The sequence below is a fragment of the Amblyomma mixtum genome, chromosome 3 (genome assembly GCF_055824585.1).
Source record: "Amblyomma mixtum isolate Tamu chromosome 3, ASM5582458v1, whole genome shotgun sequence".
Classification (NCBI taxonomy): domain Eukaryota; kingdom Metazoa; phylum Arthropoda; class Arachnida; order Ixodida; family Ixodidae; genus Amblyomma; species Amblyomma mixtum.
In genome coordinates this window covers 36,005,714-36,030,849 of record NC_143014.1, presented here as the reverse complement: position 1 = coordinate 36,030,849, position 25,136 = coordinate 36,005,714, and the positions used below count along the sequence as shown (strand labels likewise).

Here is a 25,136-nt window from a genome sequence, read left to right as displayed (position 1 = left end):
TCTCGGCTAGCATCGCGGCTTTCGCCCTCATTCGCCAGCGCTGCTTTTCGCTCCTACTGCTTCCCCCAATTTCGGGCCGAGCTCCCTCGGCGATCCGAAACGCTGCTGTCTGACGCCCGAGACACGTCGGCGAGCTTTGTTCCGGTACAGACCTCCACGTATATGCAGTGGCGTCGGTGGTAAGCCGTGTCACCGTACCCTGTTACTCGAAACGAGCGAGCCCGTTTGGCAACCGGTCTCAGCCGGCGTCGTTTCGCGGTGCTCGTTCCTCCCTGCTCCGCGCAGTGGAATTGTGGGCAGGGGCCCGACCCAAGCCACACGCGCGGCAGCTCGAAGTCGACGCAGGGGGTGAAGGTGCGATCCAGGCACTGCCTGCTTGTGCAACTGCATTGAGCTACGGATGGGAGCATCAGCGGCGTCGTCTGCCCGCACATCGTGCACACAGTCGCCTGATTTGGACTCGGACCGAATGAGCCTTCCCGCCCGCGTCCTCCAACGCCAGCGCTCGTCGTAAGAAGAGAGAAGAAAATTCGAGCGCGTTACAAAGACTCGGTGTCGAGTAGAAGCATTTTTGTTTTTTTTACGTCTTCTCCCAAGGAGGAGACCCTCGTGGGAGTCACGGCGTGGGCGCGACTCATTCCTTTCTTCCTTTTCTTGTCCATCTCCCCGTTTCGTGCGGCTGTCTCGTTTGTTGTTTTTGTGCCGGCGCCTGATGCCCTCTCTGTGTAAACCTTGCTCAGCGGCGTGTTATTCCGTTCCGCCTCGGAAACGCGATTGCCCCTGTCCTCCAACCAGGCCAGTGCATTTTCCACGAAATGCGGACGAGGAAGAACTCGGAGGCAGCGTCGCCTTTTCCATTCCTCGGGCTGGCTCATTTCGCGGCGCGCCGGGCACGAATCTCTGGTGCGAACAGACGCGCGTCGCGTATTAGGACGGCGTTGCCGGTGGCGCAGCGTGCAATTGAATTTGTGCCCTCTCTGCTCGAATATCTTTCTTCATTCCTAACAGGACCCGCACTGTCCCTCTTGCCACGTTGTATGTTGCTTTGTCAAGGGCATCCCTTGACGTAGACACTTGTTTGTCAAAATTCTGCGCCGATACATTGCCGCATTTGAAGTTCTATATTCCCCAGGCGATTAGTAGCAAGAAGGCGTATCACTATTTTTTCGTTCTAACGCAGGCTACAATGTAAATAACAAATAAGCACTTTGAACTAGCACTGTCTGCACTGTAAACTTTCTCACGCTCTCTCTCTCTTTCTCTAGGCATGCATGAAGAGAAATAAGGCGCGCAGTAAAAGGGCGTGCGGTGTGTAGTTCTATCGCAGCAGTGTGTGTCTTCAATCCAGCAGTCTTACTCTGCTTTTGCGTCTTACTGTCGGCAGTTTTTTAAAAGCACGCTGCTCTGTTCATGACGTGATGGAAGCCTGTCTGTCTTCATCCACGTCTATAGCGCTGCAGCTAAACGTTTTACGTATTTCATCCTCGCTCGCTTTTTTCAGCGCCACCAGCTTTCATTTCAGTTTAGCTATTTGGTTTCATTGCGCCTCCTCATTTATTCCATATTCTTCTCGACACGTAATTTTGTCACTGCGAAATTGCAAAATTACACCACCAGCGTTAAAGTTTCTATGCACCTGTTGTGAGGCGCGGGGCACCGAAAGCCCGCTCATAGACGCCGCAAAAAAACTGAAAGTGCAGCGTAATTCACGGAAGCTTCTGAAGGGACACCGTATGGTCTTATTATCCATGAAATGCCTTTAGCTCTCGTTCTCGGCAAATTCAGGCGATCACAGTCCGGGAACCGCGTCGAACCGGAGGAAGAACACGACGCCGTTAAACCGAACTTTGAGAAACTTTCCGCCCCATCTATCGGCTTGGTGCACGCTGAAGCAACCGTCGCGTCTGGAGCAGAAGTGCGCGAAGGCCCTGCTATTAAGTTGTGTGCGCTCGGCCTGTGTCGTTGATTCCCGAGCGCGTGCGAATGTGGCTCTTTCTGCGCTTCAACTAGGTTGGCGGCAGTAGTGTTTTGTGGTGTGATGTGACATGATCTTAATGAGACTCGTTTCAAGAATGTAGCTACGCCATCTATAAGTTATAACCCATCCTAGGCAGTGTTCCGCCGGTGTACTCCAAATCATTCCATGATTACGTCTACTCTCCACAACAAGAGAGACCGCAAATATCTGTTTAATTTGAGGTTGTGGCTGCCTAACGTTTTCCCTGCTGCGGAAAAAAAGGCTGTATTTTGGGGCTTTGTTAAATTTTGCGATCTAAGAACTATGATGTTTTAAATTTAATGAACATCAAAATGAGGTCAATTAAAAAGTTTTGAATACTATGAGCTTCGGTAAAGTGTTTCGTCTCGTATTATCAGATTTTATTTAATGAATCAAGGTTTTTAAATAAAACATCGACAAAACTTCCAAAGATAAACCTGAATGCAAAACTTTGGAATACACACAATACCTTCGTATCAAATAGCAAATACTTCTGAAAAAGATCAAAGTTCCAGCTCGGACGGTTTTCTGGCCAATGGGCGAAACAGTCGGGCGAACCCTTCGCAGCCGAGGCGGTGTCAAATCCTGCCCAGATGATGTGGAAACACTGCAAATTAGACAAATAACCTCGGTAACCCCAATGCCCTCTTCAATACGGTCGCTGAGTCGAGCAGAACGGGCTGAAATTAGAAACTAACCAAGGCGCTGCTAACGATGTTCTGCGATTACTCATCGGGTATTCTTTGCCCTCTGAACTGAACTCGGATAATGAGGCAGCATCATAAGAGTCACTGCTATCTAGATAGTCGACAAAATACACCGTGGGCGCAGCTGGAATTCTCAACGTCCACGCAACGCTCGTTTCACAGGCAGTTCAAAAAATCGCTGCTTTCTGCCCCCAAGGAAGCGTTGAAATTGACGTTCGCATGTATCGTTAGCGGGCTATCTTTGGTCAATTGGTGCGGTAAAGAAAGGGCTAACTAGCGATGCAGTCGTCGACTTGCCATTAGGTTATGTATACAGAGGGCAAAACGCTTGTCTCTGAACACGCTATATCTAGAGATAACATTTGGTTAAAAATAGTCTGGATACAAGCATGTGCAGTTAAACTTACAGGATTTCATCGTCATTTTTTTTGCCTTCCTGTTCGCAGCGGCCTTGGGAGCTACGGAAGACACAGTTCAGTCGTTCTAGACCAGTGTTTTTTTCCTCTGTACTAGGACTGTCGTATGCAATACCGAGCGCACATAGGTGTACATAATGAAGTCTGCTGCAAATACAAAATAAAAGACAGGGCCACAGCGCTACGTGTACAATTCTTTTAACAATAGCCCTCAGAGTACTCCTTCGCTGCGGCTCCGGCCATAGGCGTGCCGCAGGGTATTTTTCTTAGTCGGCCCATGCGAGGTCCGTTTTTTTCTTTTTCTTGGTTTCCACGCATGAGTTCCTGTCAGTGCTGCGCTATAGTTCGAGCGAGCAGAGAGCAGTCGTTACTTGCAGAGGACGGCGAAATTACGCTTTTCCTTTCCCGCTGTGACCTTCGCGTGCTCGTCTCCTCCGTGCTGCGTCCGCTGGGTCTAATTTTTTCGCCAGAAGCCGCGGCGCTCGGAGTCTACCGTACGAAGATTAATATTGCCGACGATGCAGTCCTTCGTCCTGGAGCCTGATGACTTCTTTGTGTGAGCTTCTCCTCGGATGATATACAGTAGAAAGGCGGACTTAATGACAAAGGGAAGAGGAAAAAAACAGGGGATTAAAGGAAATGCGTGCGAGACAGGTTTCACTCAACACTGTCGCCTGAAGGTATGACCGATTTCAATTAGCTAACGAAGGGAAGCATAAGAAATCTTGAAAAAGTGGTCTCTTCGCGCTACTAAGGAAAAAAAAAGAGACCCTCCGAGGTAACGTTTCAGGGAAAGAAGAATTGAAGAGCCCTATATTACGTTTTAAATCAACCCAACGATTGGTGCGACATTTTCTTGCTTCTGCTCGCCTCGCTTGAGGCGATGTAAGCGGCAAATCGAATGGCGGCACCAAAATGGCGCTCTAAGGAAACAATCGAACCCAGCGTTTCGCGGAAGAAACGGAAGTGAGCTTCCTTCTTCGCTTTCGGTCTTTTTAGCGGGGCGAACGCACACGGAAATTCTGTTTTGTCCTCGTTGACTTAGTAGAAGGATAGAACGCTATACGCCTGCATAAGGTGCACTACAATGTCGACCATGTTTGCGCGCAACAGCAGAGTTCGGCCGTCCAGTCGGTCTATTTTCAATCCTTTCATGTCGGCGGCTAGCGTCCCAGAAACCGCCCTCAGATGCAAATTCGCATCAGCGCGCAGAGCAAGTGCCAGGGCGCCGCCTAAAGGCAAGAAACAAGCACTACGTTGGGAGGGGTCTGTTTTCCAGTGCGGCCGTCCCTGGACTGCCTCGGCGATGCTTTGCATGCAGTACATTCTCGCAAAGCGAAATAATGGAATAAAAGCTAAAAATACGTCGGAGACGCAGTGCACCCGTATCGCGATCCTTTGACGCCTCCTTTTCAGCATTCAGCGAGCGTAACGGCAAAACTAAGTGTTTGCGGAACAAGTTTTCAATTGCGCTGCAAAAGTTTTTTTTTCTTTTGACGCAACAAAAACGTGAACTCGCACGAACTTGTCTGAAAGTGTTTCATATTTTTTGTACTGCCGAGAAGATCAAAGGAGTACGACACTGGCAGACGGATACCTGCGAAAAACACGGCTAGGATTTTCTTCCGCTGAGCAAAACAATTCCCCTTATAGAAACGCAGTCGCCGAACAAAAGCTTCAAACCGAGTGTGTTTTGTGTCACTTTGGTTCGTTTTGTTTCGTTACCTGTAGCTTTTTTGATTGTTTTGCGAGGAATAAATTCCGCGTGTGGTGCAGCGAATAACACTTCGCGACTCGCGGTTTTGAATGGGAGCTTATATGGAAGTGCGGTAAAAGCAGAAGAGATGAAAATTTTCCCTTTATAAGGGCGGCAACCAATCCCACTGTTTCCGTAAGCGGTGTGTTGACCCCGCTGCTGTGGCGGTTATACTGCTGAGTACGACTTAGCAAGTTCGATACGCTACCTTGGCGGTCGTATTTCGATTGGGGTGAAATTCAAGAATGCTCGCCTATTGAAATTTTGGCTCACGTCAAAGAGACCTAAATGTTCTAAGTCGATTCGGATATCCGATAGACTAAAATCTGCTTATTGGTACAAATCGCAGAAAGCTCAAGGGATATCTATCTGTTGTAACGGAGGTATCTTCCGCCGTACCTCTCTGGACGTAAAAATGCATCATTCTTTGTTTTGGGAAAAACTGATCCGAATTGCGTGACGTGAGTGCACGTTAAATGACACCAGGTACTCGAAAATAATCCATAACCCTCCTGTACGACGTCTCTTTTTGCCCAAGTGAATCTTCAGGACGTTAAACCTCACCATATGCCATACCATGCCATGCATGCCATACCGTGCCGTACCATGCCATACCATACCATATTGCGCCATACCGCACACCTGACGTCCGCCAGAGCGAATGTCTAGGCGAGGGCCGCAGGTATACGCTACTCTACCCATGCACGCCCAACCGACATCTCCATCTCTTCCCCCTTTCTCGCTTATGCGGATGGCAGGCAGGTAATTCCCTGTAGTGCCAGCAAAGGGTGCGGCACAGCGGTTATCTCGCTGATCTGGCTTCACAGCTGGTCTGGGGCAGCCTATGTTGTTCGTACAGGTGACAAAAACAAATGAATTTATTCCCTCCGTCCTCATAGACACTTGAATAAAAGTCTGCTCCGGAGCACGATCTGTTCGTTGTCTTACTTTATCTACAGTTGCCAGCATACACACTTCTTACCAGCCGACGAATGTGCCAATTTTTCTGTTTCACGCAGTCGACTTCAAAACCTCTAGTAATTTCGTTCTACGCTCGTCGGCGATTTGGTGCATAATACGACAAGGCATGCCCCCGTCCTGTGACCTGACTTTCGATTCACTGGAGCCCGACACGGCACTCCCTTCTTTTGACACTCATGATTCACTTTTGGTCACAATTTGCAGTCATACGAAAAGTTGCCTAAAGTATGTCCCTCCAACAGCAGTCAGGAAAAGACTCATTTATATGCGTTGCTCCTGCTGCTAGTTCATTCTGTTTGCTGATGGGGATCAGATGACAGGCAGCTAGCTGCACAAATACTTAACTTACATGCGTCCATCATCATGAAAGAGTGTCATAGTGCTTCGTGGGTGTCAGGAAACCCACTACTTTCCAGTAAACAGCTCGGGCAGCCAATCGCCCAGCGGGGCGGAGCCAAGACAGCTCGATTCGGAGACAAATAACGAAGCTAGCGGCTGCACTGGCGCGCTTTCGTGACTCGCAAGCCGCTCTCCTGCGGCGCGGGAGTTTGCGAACCGAGGAGCGTCCGAGCGCCGCGCGTCGTTCCGGTCGGCCGCCCTCGCGACGGCGGCGTCCGCGGGCCCTCATCGGTGCTCCCGCGGAGTCACGGGTGACGTCGGCGCCGAAGGTTCGGGCCTGCCGCGTGACTGACGTCGGCGACGGGCGCGCGTCCGCAGCTGTCGGCCGCAGCCTCTCTGTGTGTGGCCACTGCACTACATGTGCTCGCCGACCCCCAACAGCCGTCGCTGGCGACAAGCGCGCGCGCTCGCTTCGGAGGCGAGCAGCGCGGCCGCATCGGCGCCTTCGCGTCGCTTTCCTCCTTCGCGGACTCCTGCGCCGCACTCGTGTGTTTTCTCGCCGCTGTTGCTTGCCGAGTTGCGGAAGGAATAGTGCATGTCCCTCCACCGTGGACGCATTTCCCTGGTCCGAAACGAGCTTTCCACGGTGAGTGAAGCGCTGGCGTTTATTATGCATGGCTCACGAGAGGCCGCTGCCTCTCCGAAGTGCCGGTAAGAACACGAGGCTGCCGAAGTGTCAGAAGTGCTTGAATCGCATTCGAAAAATTATTGTTGCGCAACTAGAGGTATGAGTAGAAGGAAACTTTAACCTATAAGAAAGTTAAAAATTGGCGCACGCGTAATCGTTGGCTAACGGCCGCCTCTCGAAGCCAGATTTCTTCGGCCGGGGTGTTCTTACCTCGAGGACGAAACTCCTCTCGTTTGTGCGCTTGCTTGCTCGAAACGGACATTGTTCACGGAGCTTCCAACGCCTCCTCCGTTCGATCGTGTGCGAGCGTGCCACTGAGCTCGTAGCTGAAGCATTTGCTTTCACTGCCTGCGTCAAGCCAGAGAGGTAACGATTTTGCTTCGTGCGTAGGAAGACGCCTGAGCCCAGCCGCCGGCAAGTTAATGCAACCTTTCGTAGTAATAACGATCGACCACGGCGTCAAGCACCACTTTCTTAGTTGCTCATATATTGTTCAACAAAACAGCGTAAACACAAACGCTGTTTTTTTTTTTGCGTACGTGCGTGTGCGTGCGTGTGCGTGCGTGCGTGCGTGCATGTCAAAAGCAACGAAAGCGCCAACACACACACGCACGCACGCACGCGTGCGTGTGTGTGTGTGTGTGTGTTGGCGCTTTCGTTGCTTTTGACATGCTCATAAGTAGCTTGCTTGCACCTTTAGTTTGATCATTAGGTCGGCTCGTCTAAAATAAGTCTCTTGTACAATGGAGGTCGAAGGACAGGAAGCAATACGTAACCATAAGAAGACATTTTGTTGCCCTTTCTGGCAATAGGTCACGCGGTCGGTGTTTACGCGAGAAGCACCGTTAAGGTCAGATGCTGCGGCTCCCGATCCGTCCCAGGAAAAAGAATGAATAATAAGGTTTCTTCGTCGCCCGCCTCGATGTGCTAACGGAGAAGAATACAGCCCGGCTACAGTGTCGTGCGCGCGCGGCCCCGTTGACAGGCTCGGCCGTCCACATGCCGGGAATAAAACGCGGCGGACGCATTGTTTCGCTCCCGTCCGGTCGCAGCGATTGTTCCGTAGCGTCGTTCCATCACGACAGGTGCCGGCGCGCAGCCAGCGGTCGGCAGAGGTGGCGCCACACACATGTGAATACCACGCAGCGTTGTTCTCGTCGCAACAGCGCTCCGTCAGTCGCTTATTTCTTATCTTATTCGCAAGTACAGTGCCCTCTGTTCCGCCAAGCAGTTTTAGAGGGATCCTTGGATGAATTACATTTATAACGAGGGAATGAAGTTAACGTTCACCTGCGCGGAGCCATACGGTTACGAAGAACTGCAAATCTCCGCAGTAAAGAAAAACGGTTCAGATCGACTACCAACCCCGGATTAGGTTGTGTGCCTCCTCAACGAAGAAGATCAGGTGTGAAAGAGAACATCGTTATGACGAGGAAGACTGCAATTGAGAGCAGTTTAGCTTTCCGTGATTGTCGCATGACCATGACTGCGCTCGTGTTGAAGTTGTCCCTTCTTCGCTGCACTTCACTAATTAGCGAAGCTGAGGCGATCAGTTTGGTTTTAATCGTCTTCATACAATTAGACCGCATGATCAGGCCACGTGGATGCGCTCTTTACAACAGCGTGGAGAGCTTGCCTTTCGTCTTCGTCGTAGTGCGTAGTGATGTGGTGTTGTCTCGACGCAGCTGATACTCGTTTGCTGCACCACGAAGCTGGCTTTTTGCGCTGTTGCAAATACCCCACTCACCTACGTACTCTGCGCGGCTCCGTCAAGCAACAGTGACTCTGTGCCAGCTTTTATCAGCAAACTTCCTTGTGAATTATCCCAAAACGAGCGTGCAAACACCGGTTTCTGCTTCAAATGCCCTATTTGCCCAATCGGCATCCAATTAGGGGCACACTTTCGTGACTCAGCATCGTGGCTCAGTTTAATAAAGACAGATGGTTCTAGCCGCCGCGGTGGCTCAGTGGTTATGGTGCTCGGCTGCTGGCACGACGGACGCGTGTTCAATCCCGGCCGTGGCGGTTGCATTTAGATGGAGGCGAAATGCTAGAGGCCAGTATACTATGCGATGTCAGTGCACGTTGAAGACCCCCGATGGTCGAAATTATCCGGAGCCTTCCACTACGGCGTCCCTCATATCCTGAGTCGCTTTGGGTCGTTAAACCCCAATAAATCGAACCAGAGATGGTCCTGGGCTAGGGATCTGCCGGTAGGCAAATTTAGCATCCCCACTTCTCGTTCAAAGTGCTTAACTTTGTAATGCTATGCGGCCTTGGCTTTGGTTGCGAAAGAATATTTTATTTGTGTTCTAAATAGTCACGAGTTGGGTGGTTTTTAGAGCGCAGCTCTTAGGAGCCCGTTCCTGGATTCCACGTCGTAGTTGTCGCGTTCTCTGGGTAGCTAGCGAAGTCGCTGTAACGCGCCTCCTGACAACCGTGGCATGTATAGTAGCCGAGCGAAACGCCACCTGCCACTGACAACCGCAAGGTGGAGGCCACGGGAAGATCACGGAGGGTGGCTGGCAGCTTAACACGCCACTTTCCAGCGGTGGCAAGTGGCGTATGAAGAGCTGCGCTCAAATTTCGCATTATCGACTGTCGTAATCGTCTGTCAGTTTTTTTTTTTGTTTTTTTACTGAAGCCTTTTATAGTTCATATTATGTTCAATCTCGTCATTTAGCATTCCCATAAAAATAACGGCTTGGAGATTGCTTTCACCTGTACTACTCTCGTGTAAGAAACTTTTTTTGTACTGAGGTCAATGAATTGCAGTCGACGATCTGCGGAATTAATAAACAAAAAAAATGCGAAGGATCAGTAAGCAAGACGTAACATACAATGGTCTCTGCGCATCACTTAAATGCATCGGAGTGCTGCGCACGCCTGCAACCAGTTAGAGAATAGACACAGGGCAACGACGAATGCAAGTATGCATACATCGTCACAGCGTACTGATCTGGCCGAAGGGGGCCAGGTGTCTCGTGTCAAGTTGCGCATAACAGCCGAGTGGACACTCCACTAGTGCGCGTGTCTGATTTGAAGCGGCCGTCGCTGACGGTTTGCCTTGCGTCTCTGCTGCACGGTGACGAATAACTACACGGCTCAAAAGGGCAACAGACTAAAGAACACAACATAAACAAAGTCGACTAGAGGAAGTAGTGCCGCAGAAAGTAAACCAGCTTACACAAGTTTCCATTTTGCTGTATACCCTTGAGCTAACCGCCCAGTCTACGACATCCCTCCATCTTAGTGGATTACAAAGCACGTCACCTTGCACGCACGGCGTAATAAGCCTTACAGTTACAGACACACACACACACAAAACGTTTCGCGCTTGAAATGTGCCCGCTAGTCATGTGGGCTCAGAGAAACAAACAGCTCCTCGTGCTTATATAGGCCCTTCTAGCCCAGGCAGATCGTCTTAGAAATATACGTTGGGCGCCTGATAAGGACTGCGCTGCCATAGATATGCGAGCGTTCCACTACAGCTCAGAAACTTCCTGTTCCCATGCCTTCTCTACAGGTATTGCTGCCGCCAGAAAGCTGACGCAATGAGTCTTAGCGGCTCATCTATCTGGTTGGCGTGCAAACATTTATGCCGCATTGCTCCGGATATATTTTTGAGCAAAATTCTGAAAACAGCGTCGGAATATGCGGGCGAACTGCTCAAGCAACGGAGCAAGCGACGTGGTTCCGCACGCGCCGATCCTTCTCTCTGCAGCGGGGCGTCGATTTCGTGAAAATCGCCAATTATACCACTTTAAAGCGGAGGGCTGCTTTACCCTCAGTTATGCTGCCATTGCCGCAGGGCCTTCGCTATGAATATTTTTTTATTATTGCTTAATTTATAAAACACCTACAGACCTAAAGGAAGTACACGGGGGGTAGAATTGGCTAGATAAATATCTAGCGAGGAATGTAGCAATGGTTTTCGCAGGACATAATTACTTCGTACGAGTGAAACCTTCTCAAGAGGAACGTATTTTAAAGCAGGAAGCATGAGCGTACCCAAGGGGAGAAATCGCTGTGAGCAAGAGATGCTTGGAAAGGAGGAAAGAGCAAGAACAATAGAAGGAAGAAGAAGAGACGCGGAAAGGGAGAGTGAGAGCTCGCACGCTCTGGAAGCGGCCAATGACAGGACGCGCGCGTTCTCCGGAAGCAGCCAATGAGAGGGCAGGCGTCGGAGAACCGAAGAGGGGAGAAAGAGGAGATACGTGAGATACGCGGCGATTTTGGACACCTAGACGTCGCTCTGCGAAAGTCGCGTCCAGTCGCATCGACCAACACGGAACGCTCGAGCCGCAAAGTGACTGCGAACGCATTCCGCTGCATCAGTTACATTGATCGCGCCATAATTACTTTTTGTCTTCACACCGTTTCTGCTACTCTATAGGAACCTTAGAGGCGGATAAATTCAACAGTTCCTTGTTCACTTGTCTTTCTTTCCGGTCGTTTACTCACCTCATCATTAACATTACCGTCGCCTCCCCGCCTTGCCTCCAGAATCGCCACGAAACAGATTATCGCGCGAAAGAGCGAAACCAAATGAAAACAGTCATTGCCGGTTCGCGCTGTAGTGTCGACAGCGTGTAAGTCCCATTACTCGTTCAAAGCCTGTTCTCCAACATGGTATCGAGAGAAACTAGCTGTTACCGGCTCTCTTACCTGTTGCGAGCGCGGATCGGGAAAGTTGACAACAAAAAAGACGCCGCGGGAACGCGGGAACGCGGCAACAGCAGCAGCAACCCCAGCTTTCGTGTTCGCCACGTCAGAAGTGCGTCGGCTGGAATGAAGTGCCGCTTGCATTCAGCTCGACGAAACGCCACGCGCCCGCCTTCTGTCCAAGTTGGTTCGCTCGTAATTGCCAAGTTGCGAAAGGATTGCAGTCGGCAGTATCGAGTGAGAGTCGCGCTCCAAAACGTTCCTCTTTTTGGAGGGACGCGAAGAGCGGGACTGTTTTTTGAGCCCGGATACAGGAAGCAGAACCACCTCCGCCGCTTCCGCCCCTGCAGAGGAGCTTGTTTTCGCCTAGCCGGTCTCGGGCGTCGCCGTCTGTAGCCGCGTGTGTAGCGGGATTTCGTTGCGCACCCTTGAAAAAGAAGTGGGCCAGAAATTAGGCGACCCAGTTCTTGTGTCATCTCTCTGATTCGTGGCAAGGTCGAGGGAGAGGAAGGGGAGCTCGTGCCCCGTCCTCTAAGCTTCGGCGGGAGCGCGGGCCTGCTAATGCGTTCGGCGGCTGCCGGATTGTGTACACGTGTGTTCACGCCACTCCAGGACGCACCGCCGCTGCGCGATACAAGCGTGTGCCGGCGAGCCCCCTTTAGACCCCTGCACCCAACCTTTCCCATTCGGCTGCCTTCTATTTTTCTTCCTTTGCACAAACACACGCGGCGCGTCTCGCGATCGGCGAGCCTGGCTCTGACGGAACTCTGGAAAGCCTCTATCGAAGCTAGATGAAAAAAAAAAAAAAAAGGATAGAGAATTGCAATGCACAAGGAGGGGGAGGGGGCAGAAACTCGCTTCATGGGCCCCCTCTTGCCTCCAGTGAAAGTGCGTCGCCATGACGCGCCATTTCAGCTGAGTGTATAAAGATTGAGAAAACAGTCGACGGATAAACAAGGCTGCGCGATCGGTCTGATTCTTTTCGTTCTCTTCCGTCTCTTTTCGCCGTCCTTTTCCTCCCCTATCGCAATGCTTTCCTCTGATATGCGTGCGCACCCTTTCAAGCCATTCCGTCGCCGACGCGCTGGCCCGCTGCACTTCCACTTTCTCTGCGCAGCGCCCATTTGCTCGCCTTTTTGTTTTCCTTTCCCCCTCGCCTGTGTTTCACTTTGGCCGCTGCATCACCGGTACGTCCTCGCTTTCCCGTGCTCGCGATAGATAGGCAGCTCACACAGCGAGGAGCCCTGCGGGGCAAGTAATAAATGGCCTTTTTAAAAACTGTATCGCTAATGGGATCGTTTGGCGCGTGCCCAGCCCGCCAGAGCACCTTATCTGCCATGAGCCAGATAAAGACGGCGCTTCTTATCGCCTCACCGCCGTGTTTCTGGACGTTGGCAGCGAGGGAGGACATAAAATCCCGCCTATGAACGTGGGCCGGAGAACCGCTCCACTGCCGCGCTTCCCTCGGCCTCCCTTCGCGCCGTCTTCTTCCCGCGGTGCTTGCCATCTTTTATGTGCTTCGCGCGCACTCTTCGCGCCTGACGCGTACCAGCGCAACGCCAAAAGCAGAGAGAAGCGCCGAACAAAACGCTGCTGGGGCAGCCGCGGGCGCGCGACATTGCCGTATGCACGGAGTCTCACCTAAGGGCGCCACGAACCATTAACTCCTTTCTACGAGAGCAGCGGCGGGCTCCCGATGGCGCCACGCCGATGCACCAGCGCGGCACTGATGGTTTCTCGCTGCGGGTGGGGCAAGATGGCGGGGGCGGCTATGGCGAGTTTCAGGAACAAGCGTCAGAGAAAGTGAACTAGCAGCGCGCTCGGATAAGCACAGCTTTGCTTCGCTTCTGCTTAGCTGCCGTTTTTCGGTGCCCGTTCTGTTAATGCCTCAGTCATCTCTCTTTTCCCGCTGCACTGGCATTTTCTTCTTTTTTTTTTTCTCGGCGTAGCATGTGCATACGTTCCACGTTTAGGAGGCAGTGAGCAGCGTACTTGGCGTTTCTTGTTACGTGCGTGGTGCGCCGCCATTTGTACCGCGTCCTTCTCCTTCGGCCCTGATTGCGCACCTCTGAAGCGAACTCTAGAACCCTTGGCGGCTGATGTATAATTAAGTGCTGCTCTTTTATCTCGTGTCTCCTATTTAATCCCGCACCCGAGAAGGGAACGCTGGATTCGGTGTTGCAATAATCTTGTATAAAGCATCACTCACCTGGAATGGCCGATGGCGGCCCAGCTAGTCGAGCGGATTAGTCGTAGGCGTAATGACTTCACTAAACGTGATTACATCACTTGAACTGATCGCGTAACGCGAACTTGACTATATCACTTGACACAGGAGCCCTTAGGCGCTCTTAAATTGCACCTCCCCTTTTACCCTCCATCTTTCCTTCCTTTTTTTTTCGTGATCTGTTTTCTCGAGTTCTCTACCACTTATAACATTACATCTAAATATACCCCCCTTGCCACTCTACCAAGCTTCTCCAAGCTGTGCATTTTGCTTGTCGTTGAGGTAAAACATACGCCTAGTAGAACATTGAAGATATCAAGGGGGCTAATGCAGCCGAAGTCAACTACGAACGATCGGTGCGGTCCTTGTAGCGTACCAACCTGAAAGTATAACGGCCTGTTTTGCTTATTAGGCGTCATATTCAGACCGGTAGGAGCTAGATGCTGGATAAGTCCGTAATTATACGACGTGAAGCCCGCTGCGTGAAGACCATGCTGTCGTCACGGTCCGCGAAAGATTTTGTGCTTGCTTACCCCTGAACACTGATCTACATCTGACCGTGAGTAGGTTTCCTGACGCATCGTATTGCTTTCACGCTTTTCACAGAGATACGCTCTTACCAACGCTGTATTCTTTTAACGTCGCACTGACCACACTGTCCAGTTAACTTCCAGCGCTGTGTCTGTCCTCTTATGTCTACGTCCTCGTTCCTTTCGCTGTTTCGTCAAACATGATCAACCATCTAGCCCGCACCTCAACTCTTGTAAGTTCCAGTCATTAAAAGAGTAGAAAACTGAGCTAGTTGGTTCATCTTCTTGGTGGGAACAGCCGAAATAACAAAACGCAGACACAGAAAGGAACACACAGAACGTAGACGAAGCTGACTGTCAACTAAACGTTCTATGTGTTCCTTTCTGTGTCTGCGTTTTGTTATTTCGGCTGTTCCCACCAAGAAGTTCCAGTCATTGCTAGCGACACTTTTTGTGCCCGCCTTTGTCCACGAGTATCTGCTCTTAGCTGTCTAAGATGCTATTTGGTATGCTTTTACACGCTCCTAGGAAAAGCTACAGGGTTGTCAGAACACAAACTTGCAGTACAAAGCTCTTGGTTAGGTGCATGATCACTTAGGTGACGACTTTGAACCCTTCATTCTGTAGCCAATCTGTGCGTCCGACGAATCAAGAAAAGAAAGATATATGTGCTTTTCTGACGAAATAAGTATGTGCCAAACTGTCTAGCTTGACATCCCGCACCGTACTAATTTGTTCAAAGAATCCTCCAAGTTTCTTGAAATCTGATGTGAAATAAGAGCTACACCTCAGAACTAACTGTTCTTTACCTTCTAGACTGTAATTATTGGAAATACATCCCAGCTACTAATGATGCGTCGTCATAACGCTTTTCCAGCATGTCCCTCCAATATGAAAGGGAACAACCAGTTTGCGCGAAGAAAAAAAAAACATACTCGTTGGGTTTTTCTCTACATAATTTGATAACGACTTTAGGAAAATTTACGGAAACAGGAAAATTAGTTAGAAAGCCGGAAACAGTGTGCTTATCGCACCAATTTAGCGAAGTATTCAATTATTCATCGCTCAAACTCAGTTCTCTTTCACATTCAAGGGACTGTACAACGGGTTTCAATATTTTCGGCTTTCGGTTTCCCTGCTTCCTGGAGCCACAAAAATTATGGTAAATTCGTTGAAAAATCTCAAATCAAACGAACGATTGACAGCGCATTCACGACTTTGGGTACAATCGCACGACATAACTTCACATAAGTTTTAACTGACAGCCGGCTGTATAGCACAGCCACAAAGCAAACACGTGATTCGGCGCACTCTGCAGCTTCAGGTTGACAAGTGCAAATCAGAAACTCGGCTCAAAAGGCTTCTGAATCGAGTTCATCGTCCGAAAAGGTGTTTGAGCAACATACAAAAAAAAAAATACCGTGCATGCTGGTCAGAGTGGGCAGTCGCCTTCGAGTGGCGGCTTATACTAAATGCGCAATAAGTCGGCACACCTTGGAGCCGTTGCGCACGGCGGCCAATTTCTCCGGGAGAACGTGAATTCGCAATGCCACCGACAGCTGTGTCCGTAACAGCGCATTGTGGGCCTGCCAAATTGAACGCAACACTCCGTTCGTTCCCTCTGTCAGCTAGCTGTGGCGAAGAGGCTGCGCCTCCCACGCTCCGCGTTGCACGGCGGCCTCCTGCCCGCCGCTCACGTGTCGCCTTCGCGGCCGCTCTCCTCCGCCGTTGCCAGTGGGCACGCGTGTGTCTTTCCCGCCGTCCTCGCGTTCTTCGCCGCACGGCGAGGTATTGATTTTCGCTTTCGGCCGTTGCTTTTCCGACGTCCCTGTGCTGTCTGTGGATGCAAATAGCCTCGGGCATCGCGAGGCCTCCATGTGGCCGAGAGGAACAGAGTGGAGTGCCTCGAGAATGCACGCGATTCGGAACGGCAACCGACTTCCACGGCTGTCGGAGTTGGTATAGAGGAGTCCACGTAAAGTTCAAAGGTCGTGGGTTCGCGGGCTACAAGCGCCACTTTTGCGGAGAAGTTCAGAAGAGCTGCTGCTGGATGCCAATGCTTCTGGTTCGATCCTGTTGAAATGGGAACTCGTAGCGCGCCCGGGAAAAAAGCTAATGAAAAAATTATTAGATCTAAGCTTGCCGGCCTTTAGCGCATTAATCAGCGAAGCTCATTGACATTAGCAGCCGAGAGGTCTGGGGTGGCATGTCCATTATGACGTTTCAAAGGTGACTGCCGGGTTGGGCGTCTCAGTGGCCCGTTTTGGCGCCTTCTCGCTCGCGCACATACTCGCCCTTTTTCCCGCTTCCGGTCTTCGGTTCGATCCCGTTCCCGGCACACCTCACAGGCTCTAGGGACTTCTTGCGCGAAGCAAGTTGTCTAGTTCCCAGTGTTGTCTTATTCGCAGTTTAAACGCTCCTTTGATTCTGAAGAAATGAAAGACCCATAACTCGCTCACTGGGTCAGTGGACCCCTCAATCGTGCTGTGAGGTGGAGGAGGTGTCCGCCTACAAATTTAGGCAGTTATGCGCCTTTTCCTTTCCAAAACCAACGGAAGGTTTAGACTTCTTTGGTTTTGAGGTAAGAAAAGGGGGCTTAACTGGTTCCCTGCGTCAGTGGACACCTCAATCGCGCTTTAAGGTGCGTGGCGGTGGTGTCCACCCAACGCGACACGCATAACGCGTTACACAGCTGCCGTTGTACCTCCTAAATTTCTTCCACTAAATGGTTTGTACAATGCTATTACAGCTTTAGCTGTAAAAAAAAATACAGGCCTCCGCCTTTGACCTCTGCGTAATCCACCGCCCTGCATCATCTGCTTTAGCTGCGCCACAAACCGTGTTCTGTGCTTCCTTTCTTTTCCTCTCGTCAACTCTTATTCAATAAGTATCTGGTCGCCTGAGCAAATGTCGGTAAAACAAATGGTTTTCTAGGAAAGAGTTCGCTGTTACGTAAGGCTTAACACGGGCGCGAGAAACTTTGTAGCGCGCCGCACGGCAAACACGAGTGGAGAGCGCTCTACATTCCTCATAACCTTCAGCGTTCACTCTCTGACGCTCAGTACGGGCGTTTGATTAGTTTGCTTTCTTTTCTGTTGCTCTACTTTTTGCCTGAGGACACTGGGGACGAGGCTTCTCGCCTACTCGGTGCACAGATAAGGCCAGCTGTGAGGCGTGGTTCTTTGTGGTCGGACGTGACATCCTATGTTCTGCATGCTGTGGAAGAAGAGCCACGGCCCCGTAGACGAAGCAACAATAGCTTCGGTGCCCGTGTACAAAGCTCCTTGTCTACTTGCTGCTCTGCACTCCTCTCCCATAACCCTGCTCACATATTCACCGCTTTGTCGCTCATTCCCGTCGCATTTCATGCTCCCCGCAGTCATCTTCAGTCTCTCTTTCGTAGCCGCCCGTTAGTAATAGCCATATCAGTTTTTAGAATTGCAAAAACCCAGCTACCCTCGTCGCTGCGGCTCAACCAATTTGGGCCATTTCTCGCGCCGTTCGAAAACCGCGCGCCGGCGGCGAGCGCCAAGCGACACCTATTAAATCGCAACACTGCGTGGCGGCGTACCACGTGGCAATCGCTGCCCTGCCCTCGCTGATGTGCTCCAGCGCGGGCGGGGCAGCGATTGTCAAGTAATACATCGCCGCTTAGTGTTGCGATTTGATGGGCGTCGCTTTGCGCTCTCCGCCGGCGTGCGGTTTTCGAACGGCACGAGAAATGGCCCAAATTGGTTGAGCCATTGAACCACAGCCTTGTACCTGGCTTTGTGTGCTGTTTGCCCAGAGTTTATCCCGGGATGACCTTGCGCAGTGCTGAGCGTGTGTTTCCGTACTTCGTATCTTTGCAGTCTGGCCTGGCAACTGCCCGTTGTGCCCGCCTTCCTGCCTTGTATCCTTTCTCGGCCCCTGGACGGACCCTGCGTCTGACCAGGTACTCCCGCTGCTCGTTGTAAAACCCCCTGGTTAACCCTTGGCTCCCGGCCGACGTGACCCGAGACAGGCGCCCCCAACATGGCAGCGTTCGTAGCCAAGCAGATGATGGGCAGCAAGCTCAATGCCGTCAAAGGTCAGTGGCACGCTTCTCCTCTGGTCTCGAGTGTTGTCTACTTTGCTCGATGTGTCTGCTATGGCGCAACAAATGCTCGGCATTTGGAAACTGTAGGCATGATGTGATTGCCTGGGATTTCTTTTAAAACGCCTTGAAAGCACAAGTCGCCTCCCATTTTTACTTTGTAATATGCAAACTTGTTCTACTGAAGGAGTCGAGGCAAAAAAAAATATATGTAGAGTAACTTAACTTAGGTATGTCTACTTTTTATTGGCCACAGGACCTTCACTACCTCTCATTAAACTTTTGAGGTAATTTTATACATAGAGATATGAAAGTACAAGCAGTTGCAGGGAGCGTATTGAAAGATGTGCCGGCGTATTAATACTGTATTATCACATCTCATGAAATACCAATAATTTATTGCATCTTCACTTCAATTTATTTTTTAAATTTTGAAAAAAAAAAGAACATTTTCCTGAAGACTTAAAACAACGTTCTGAAAAACAAAACGATAGCAAAAAAGAACGAAACAAGAACAAATTGTAGCAATCATTCTTACTGAAATCATTTAAGAAGCTAAATTATTGTGAATATGATTATGTTAGTTGCGGTAATTTCATTCTGCTCATTAGAGTGATAATCCCCGATATAATCTTTTGCCAAGGCATTTCCTGACTTAGTGTAGACATTACATGCTTCTTAAGAGTGGGCTCCATGTGCGCGAAAAAGAGAGCGACGCGGCGAGGCAGCAGGCGACGGGCACAGCGGTCTCCGTGCTTGCGCACTCGATCTTTGTAAACACGCCTGTAACCTGTTATCTCTCATAAAATTTTGTGGGTGTGTCTTATAGCTAAGAAAAAAAAGAAACATTTTCTCTACAGCGGCGGTACAGGGGCAGCGGCGATGACCAAGTCGGCGTGCTAGCCAAGACGAAGTCACATCACGGATTCACGGGGGAGGTGTGCTTTCATTCGGTGCATGCGCACTCCAGAATAGGGAAAACACACCCGTGACCTGTCACCGCAGTCTACTTGTACGTGAGCAAAAATACTCGCCGCGAGTGTTTCTGCACGAACAGTGCAGCGGCACGGTGGATCGAGCGCCGGTACCCGCGGCTCGACATTCGTCTCTCCCTGCAGTGCGGCCGCTCCAAATGTTGTTAGCCCTCCGTAACCAACAAGCAGATTGTTCTCATTGTTTAAATGTTGCAGGTCTGCCTTACAGCTACAGCAAAGTAAATATTTTCTCTACCGCGGCGATGACCAAGACGACGCGCCTGTTGAGGCGAAGGCAGATCTCAGAGCAGAAGCTATGTGACAAACCGGACACAGCCGGTGGGGGTCTGCTGGTTGGCTAATCGCGGGGGGACTTCCGGCCGACGAGCGAAATTTTCTGTTGGTGCAGGTCCGAGCGACGAGGCAAGCGACACAGCTTCGTGCGACGGCGTCGCTCATCGCTTGCCGCCTTCGTGTGAGTTTTCGCGTACATGGAGCTCAGCTTTTAAAAACCAGCGCTTCAAGGCGAAAATCACTGGCTTGTCGCAGGAGCGCCATGGCAGGTGAAATGGAACCTCGCAACGCGAATGTTCTTACATACCAATTGGAAAAGCAACGAAAAAAGGTTCGTCATTGCGACGGAGCCGCACCTGATTTAGAGCAACGGTTTCTGTCGCCCAGTAGCTGGTTGTCGAGATGACAAAATTCTCTGCAGTCGCCGCTGCGCTACTTTTGTCATGTTGACTAGGTAATAATAATAATAATAATAATAATAATAATAATAATAATAATAATAATAATAATAATAATAATAATAATAATAATAATAATAATAATAATAATAATAATAATAATAATAATAATAATAATGTCACCATCAAGACTATTACAGCAGAAACAGGCCGCTCTAAGCCTTAAGGGATACTGAGGATAAATTGAAGTTTGGCTTGTATTGGTGCACTGCCGCGTTCTAATCACAAAAAAGACCTCGTTTTAAACACGCTCTCGCTCTGTGTATTGCACGTCGTCTTCTGCATCATCTAATATTGCTATCAAACTAATATCCGCGCTTTGAGCTATGTGGCGGTAGTGACAGAGAGATGAGCGCTGCATGCGTTGACGTGGACAACGCTGTGGCAGAAACATGGCAGATACCCTTTGACGCTGACAATACTGCTGTAGAAACGCGGCGATGGAGCATAGCCAGCCTGCGTACGTCGGGTAAAGTGGCATTGATGATGAAAAAGTTGAAGACGTGCATAACTGGGCTCCCTGGGTCAGTGGACAACCTCAATCGCGCTTTCAGGCACATGGCGGTGGTGCCTGAAAGCGCACCACCGCCACGTGGTGCGCTTTCAGGTGGTGTCCACCTGAAAAAAAGAAGCTTTGTTTTCCCACAATATTGCATGCTTAACAACGCTAAACCTCCAGCCAATTATTTTTTTATCGAGAACAAAATGAGATGAAGTTGTCCTCAGTGCCCCTTCAACTTGGCGTCTATGACCATTGCCTTAGGTACACAACAGAGGCACTAATATGCATCCACAGGTAGAAAGTGCAAAAAAAAAAAAGAAATCGTTACAGAGATAGGTAGACCTATCCTAAACAGAAAAAAAAGAGCTTAGAAGCTGTAAAAGTATCATTATCTGGTTTTTTTTTTCGTTTTAGTTTACCTTTCCAACTGTATCTTCAACAGATCTTTTAGCATACTTTTGAGGACGCTGAAAAAGTCCATAATTTAGGCACAATGTCTGGCTGCACAAATGGCACAATACGAAAATGCAGCATGCCATTACTTCGCGCCGCAGGCGTTTATGCCTCTGTTATGAACTGACAAGTAAGCACGATGTCTCTGCTAAACCCCGGCTTATTTTTTCCATAGTAGTCGAAAAACTCACACTTTGTTGCGTTTTCCTCCTGACACTTTCTGGCACATTCATCTATCACACTTTCAATGTTTACCGGAATAACTACTGGTCATGCTTGCTAAGAGCCACTAGACCGAGCCGGGTTTTTTTTTTCACAACTTTCCATGCCTCACGTAAAAAGCTAGAAAAAAAACTTTCTTCTCCAAAGTTCTTTTTTTTTTTGTCCCCCGAGCCCTGCCATCACTATAGCCGGTCGTTAGTATCAGCTTTTAGAATTTCGAGAACTCGATTAGCCTCGCCGCTGTGGTTCGACAAAATCTGGCTGCATCCTGCGAATATACAAGCGTTTTAGAAAGCATGCAGGCAAACCAACCTTTCCAGTGCACGTAACCAGTCAAAAAGACAAATTTTGTCGACGCACAGCGCCAAGGGTAATCTTGTTTTCTAAATTATAAAACTGATATGGTTATTACTAACGACCGGCTACAAATCTTCAATTGCAACTAGGCGCATAACTCTGCTAGTTAAGAAGTTAATGATCAAAAATTAGTTAACCAGCTTACTACTTAATGCGATTCTCCGGTTTTCTGGTGTCCGCCAACCTTGGTAATACGTTGCCCCAAAACCCTCTTTTTGAAAACTTCTGAAAGTGTTCGCTGAAACACCCGGTATACACGCGCCACTTTTCCGGCTGTATTCCTCTCTTTATCCCGTCCTGGTTTCTGCTGCGACTGGGTGGCACATCGCGCGCATTCTAATCTGATGAGCTTGCGCCCTGTCATCAACTGGAAAAAAAGAAAAAAGAGGAAATGTACGGCCAACGAGGGTGTTTTATTAGAGTGTAAATTGCGCTGACGTTACCCACTCTGGCGAAAGCTAGCGCGCAGATCGATGTTTCAGCGCCTCTTTCTTGTTTTGTTTAGAGGCAGCTCGTAAACGCGACGCTGAATTTCCCAATCTTGGCGGTTGTGTTCCTCTTCTGTCCGAACAAGCGGCAACTATCGCAGCGGGACGTTCTGCTGCTCATCCCGCAGCGCCGATGCGCGCAGCCGCGGCCGGCGCATTTCGATCGTGGGGAAATGCAAACACTTTTCCCGGGATTCTGCTGCGCGTTAAAGAACCGCAGCCCGAGTCGATGGCCAGACCTCCGCGGCGGCGGCGGCGGCGTTGCTTTGGGACGCCAAATCTCCATAATTGTCGGCTGCCTCACGCAGCCATCCCCGCATTTTTTTCTTTTTCTTTCTTTCGTTCTCGCCCCTTCATCTTGTTTGGTCCGCCTGCCCGATGTGCGCGCGCGCCCGTATTTGTCCTTGGCTCTTTGCCTCCTGCTGTGGCTTTTCGGCGCTCATTGTTTGCGCTGTAAACCTCGCCGCGTTGAAGCACACACATGCGACACATCGTGACTCCCTACGGTATTAGAATGCAGTCGATCCATTCCTCGCTTTAAATGGGTATGACGCACTGACTGCTTTTGTACACACGAGATTGCTGGTCTGTTTGCATATGGGTCGCCAAACTTCAGGAATTTTTATTCCGCTCCACTCAACTCTCCTCGCCGTTGAACTAGCCCCCCCCCCCCCCCCCCCCCCCCCAGAAAATACTTCTACAACAGTTTCAGTCGCTTATAAAAGTGGAACCTGGCTCACTCTTAACGGGCCGCAATAAAAGTACGAATTGCTTTCTTTAACGTGCAGCGCCTGGAAGTCTCGGACTTCTTTTCCTCGCTTGCAAAAACGAACACACAAGTCCAAATGCGCCGAGTAAGCTCACGAAACACATTGAGAAGACCGTCGTCATTTCACCTTCCTCGCTTTCATTTCCCGTCTCTCAGTCGTTCGCGCATAGCATTAGGCTGCTGCGAGGATTGTGAGGTGCTGCTGCCCGGCCGGCCGTTGTGGAAAAATATAAATGCACTGATGCATTTCAGTTAGCGTGTGCGAGATGGCTATTGCCAGCGGTGGCGCCGTGGATGAGTCTCTCTTCGTAAATACTCTTGGCTCCATTTTCGCCGGAGCATGCTTCAGTCGGGCAATAGACATACACAAGAAAAGTCAATTTACCTCGTTTAAACATGGTGTGACATTACTGAAAGGACTTTTCTTTACATTAGCTGTTTAATTGCTACCAACTTCTATCAACAGGCATAGCAGCACAACAAACAAGGACGACAGGACAGACAACACACACGCTGACTGCTACCAACTGAAAACTGTTTATTTGGGTGCGCAGTATATCCCGACGAGGAAAAAGACTGAAGACGCCACGCGTTCATAGGGGGAAAAAACCCTGTTTTCGCCCGCTATGACCGCGTTGTGTTTTTAATCTTTTTTTCGTCGGTACATACTGCACACCTAAATAAACCATTTTAATTGGTAGCAAGATACCCTTAAGGACCAGCGAAGGCAAGATAACCGCTGGTTCTTAAGGGTAACGGAGTGGATTCCAAGAGAAAGCAAACGTAGCAGGGGACGGCAGAAAGTTAGGTGGGCAGATGAGATTAAGAAGTTTGCGGGAATACAGTGGGGGCAACTGACAAAGGACAGGGTTAATTGGAGTGACATGGGAGAGGCCTTTGCCCTGCAGTGGGTGTAGTCAGGCTGATGATGATGATGATGATGATGATGATGATGATGATGATGATGAATTGGTAGCAGTCAACATGTGTGTCGTCTTTCCTGTCGTCCTTATTCGCTGCGCTGCTTTGCCTTTGGGCGGTCAGTCAACCAACTAGCCCAAATCACTATTCTACGTCAGTTTCTATACTAGGCCAGATCCTGTAAGTAGCCTGTAGAAAATAGTAATTACACCGTTTTTTGTTTGTGATTTTCTGTTCTGAGGTAAAAAAAATTCACCCACGTTTCATCGTCATGCCCTAAACTTGCTTATCATTCAGGGCATCGCTCCACGAAAATATGCAGCGTGCAGCTCTTCCTTCGGGACCATTTCATCACTTGAGGCGGCCTCATTGTCCGCTCGCTAGTTTTTGTGGCTAACCAACGCTGTAAGCGTGCAGAGGCGCGGAAGTGTCAAGCGAGATAAATGTTGCAACGCATATTGGGCCACAGCCCAAAATGGAGCCTTCCCCGCGTATATCGTTGCTGGTTCGGGTCCCCCGCGTGCGGGAAGAGCCTAATCATGTCGGACCGGAATCGTGTGACTGAGGGTCGTGAAGAATAAGCGGCTCGGGCGCTCCGTGTGCAGCCTACGGAGGCGGCTGTCGTCGGCGCCGAGGCTTACGACGCACAGCCTAACTGATGAGGTGCGCGCATTTCTGGCATCCTGGAGAAAGTGGCCGGTCCGCACCCGGGAGCACTGGCTTTCCCGCGCGGCACTACGAGCCTCAAGATAAACAAGCTTTTCTCGGATTTCGAGAAGAATGCGCGGGTGTAGCGCTGCCGTTTATTTTAGGGCGGCAGTTGCTGCGGTAGTTTCTCGGCCGGCGCGCCCCGGAGAAAATTGAGCGAAAGCGGCTGTTCGAAAAATAACGTTTCCTTCTTTTTTGTTTTGTTTTCGGCGCTCACTTTATAATCGAGTCATGAGTTTTCAAACGGCAGATTGGTTTATTATTCTTTGTTTTGTTTCCTTATCGTAGACGTCGGCGTTTTGTATTTGGCTTCGTTTCCAGCCAGCTTATCTGAGCGCTATTTATTAACTGCGTCCGGGTGTACATAAATTGCTCCTCCCTGCTATAGGATCGTAACAAAAGATTATACGTCGCTTGCTGCCTGTTCTTGGCCGTAGCAAACAGCTTGACCTTTGCGAGGTTACCCTGCAGCGATTACTGGTGGCCTATTCACGCGTCCTTTTTGCATAAACTTGCGTAATTTTGAACGCAGCGATGTTTTCTGCCTAACATATTTTGCTGATGACTTTTGCAGTAAATGGGCACAGAAGAGCGGCACGATGGTGAT

General features: G+C 49.9%; 1 protein-coding gene across 1 annotated transcript in view; it reads left to right on the top strand.

Annotated features, from left to right (window-relative positions):
• Nucleotides 1-6,590: 6,590 nt before the first annotated feature.
• cpx (synaptic transmission protein complexin) overlaps nt 6,591-25,136 on the top strand; it is a 167,005-nt gene continuing 148,459 nt past the window's right edge. The window contains exons 1-2 of the mRNA XM_089578700.1: nt 6,591-6,844; nt 18,160-18,377. Of these exons, the coding sequence (XP_089434826.1) occupies nt 18,323-18,377 (55 nt within the window). The 5' untranslated portion in view covers nt 6,591-6,844; nt 18,160-18,322. The remainder of the gene's footprint in view (nt 6,845-18,159; nt 18,378-25,136) is intronic.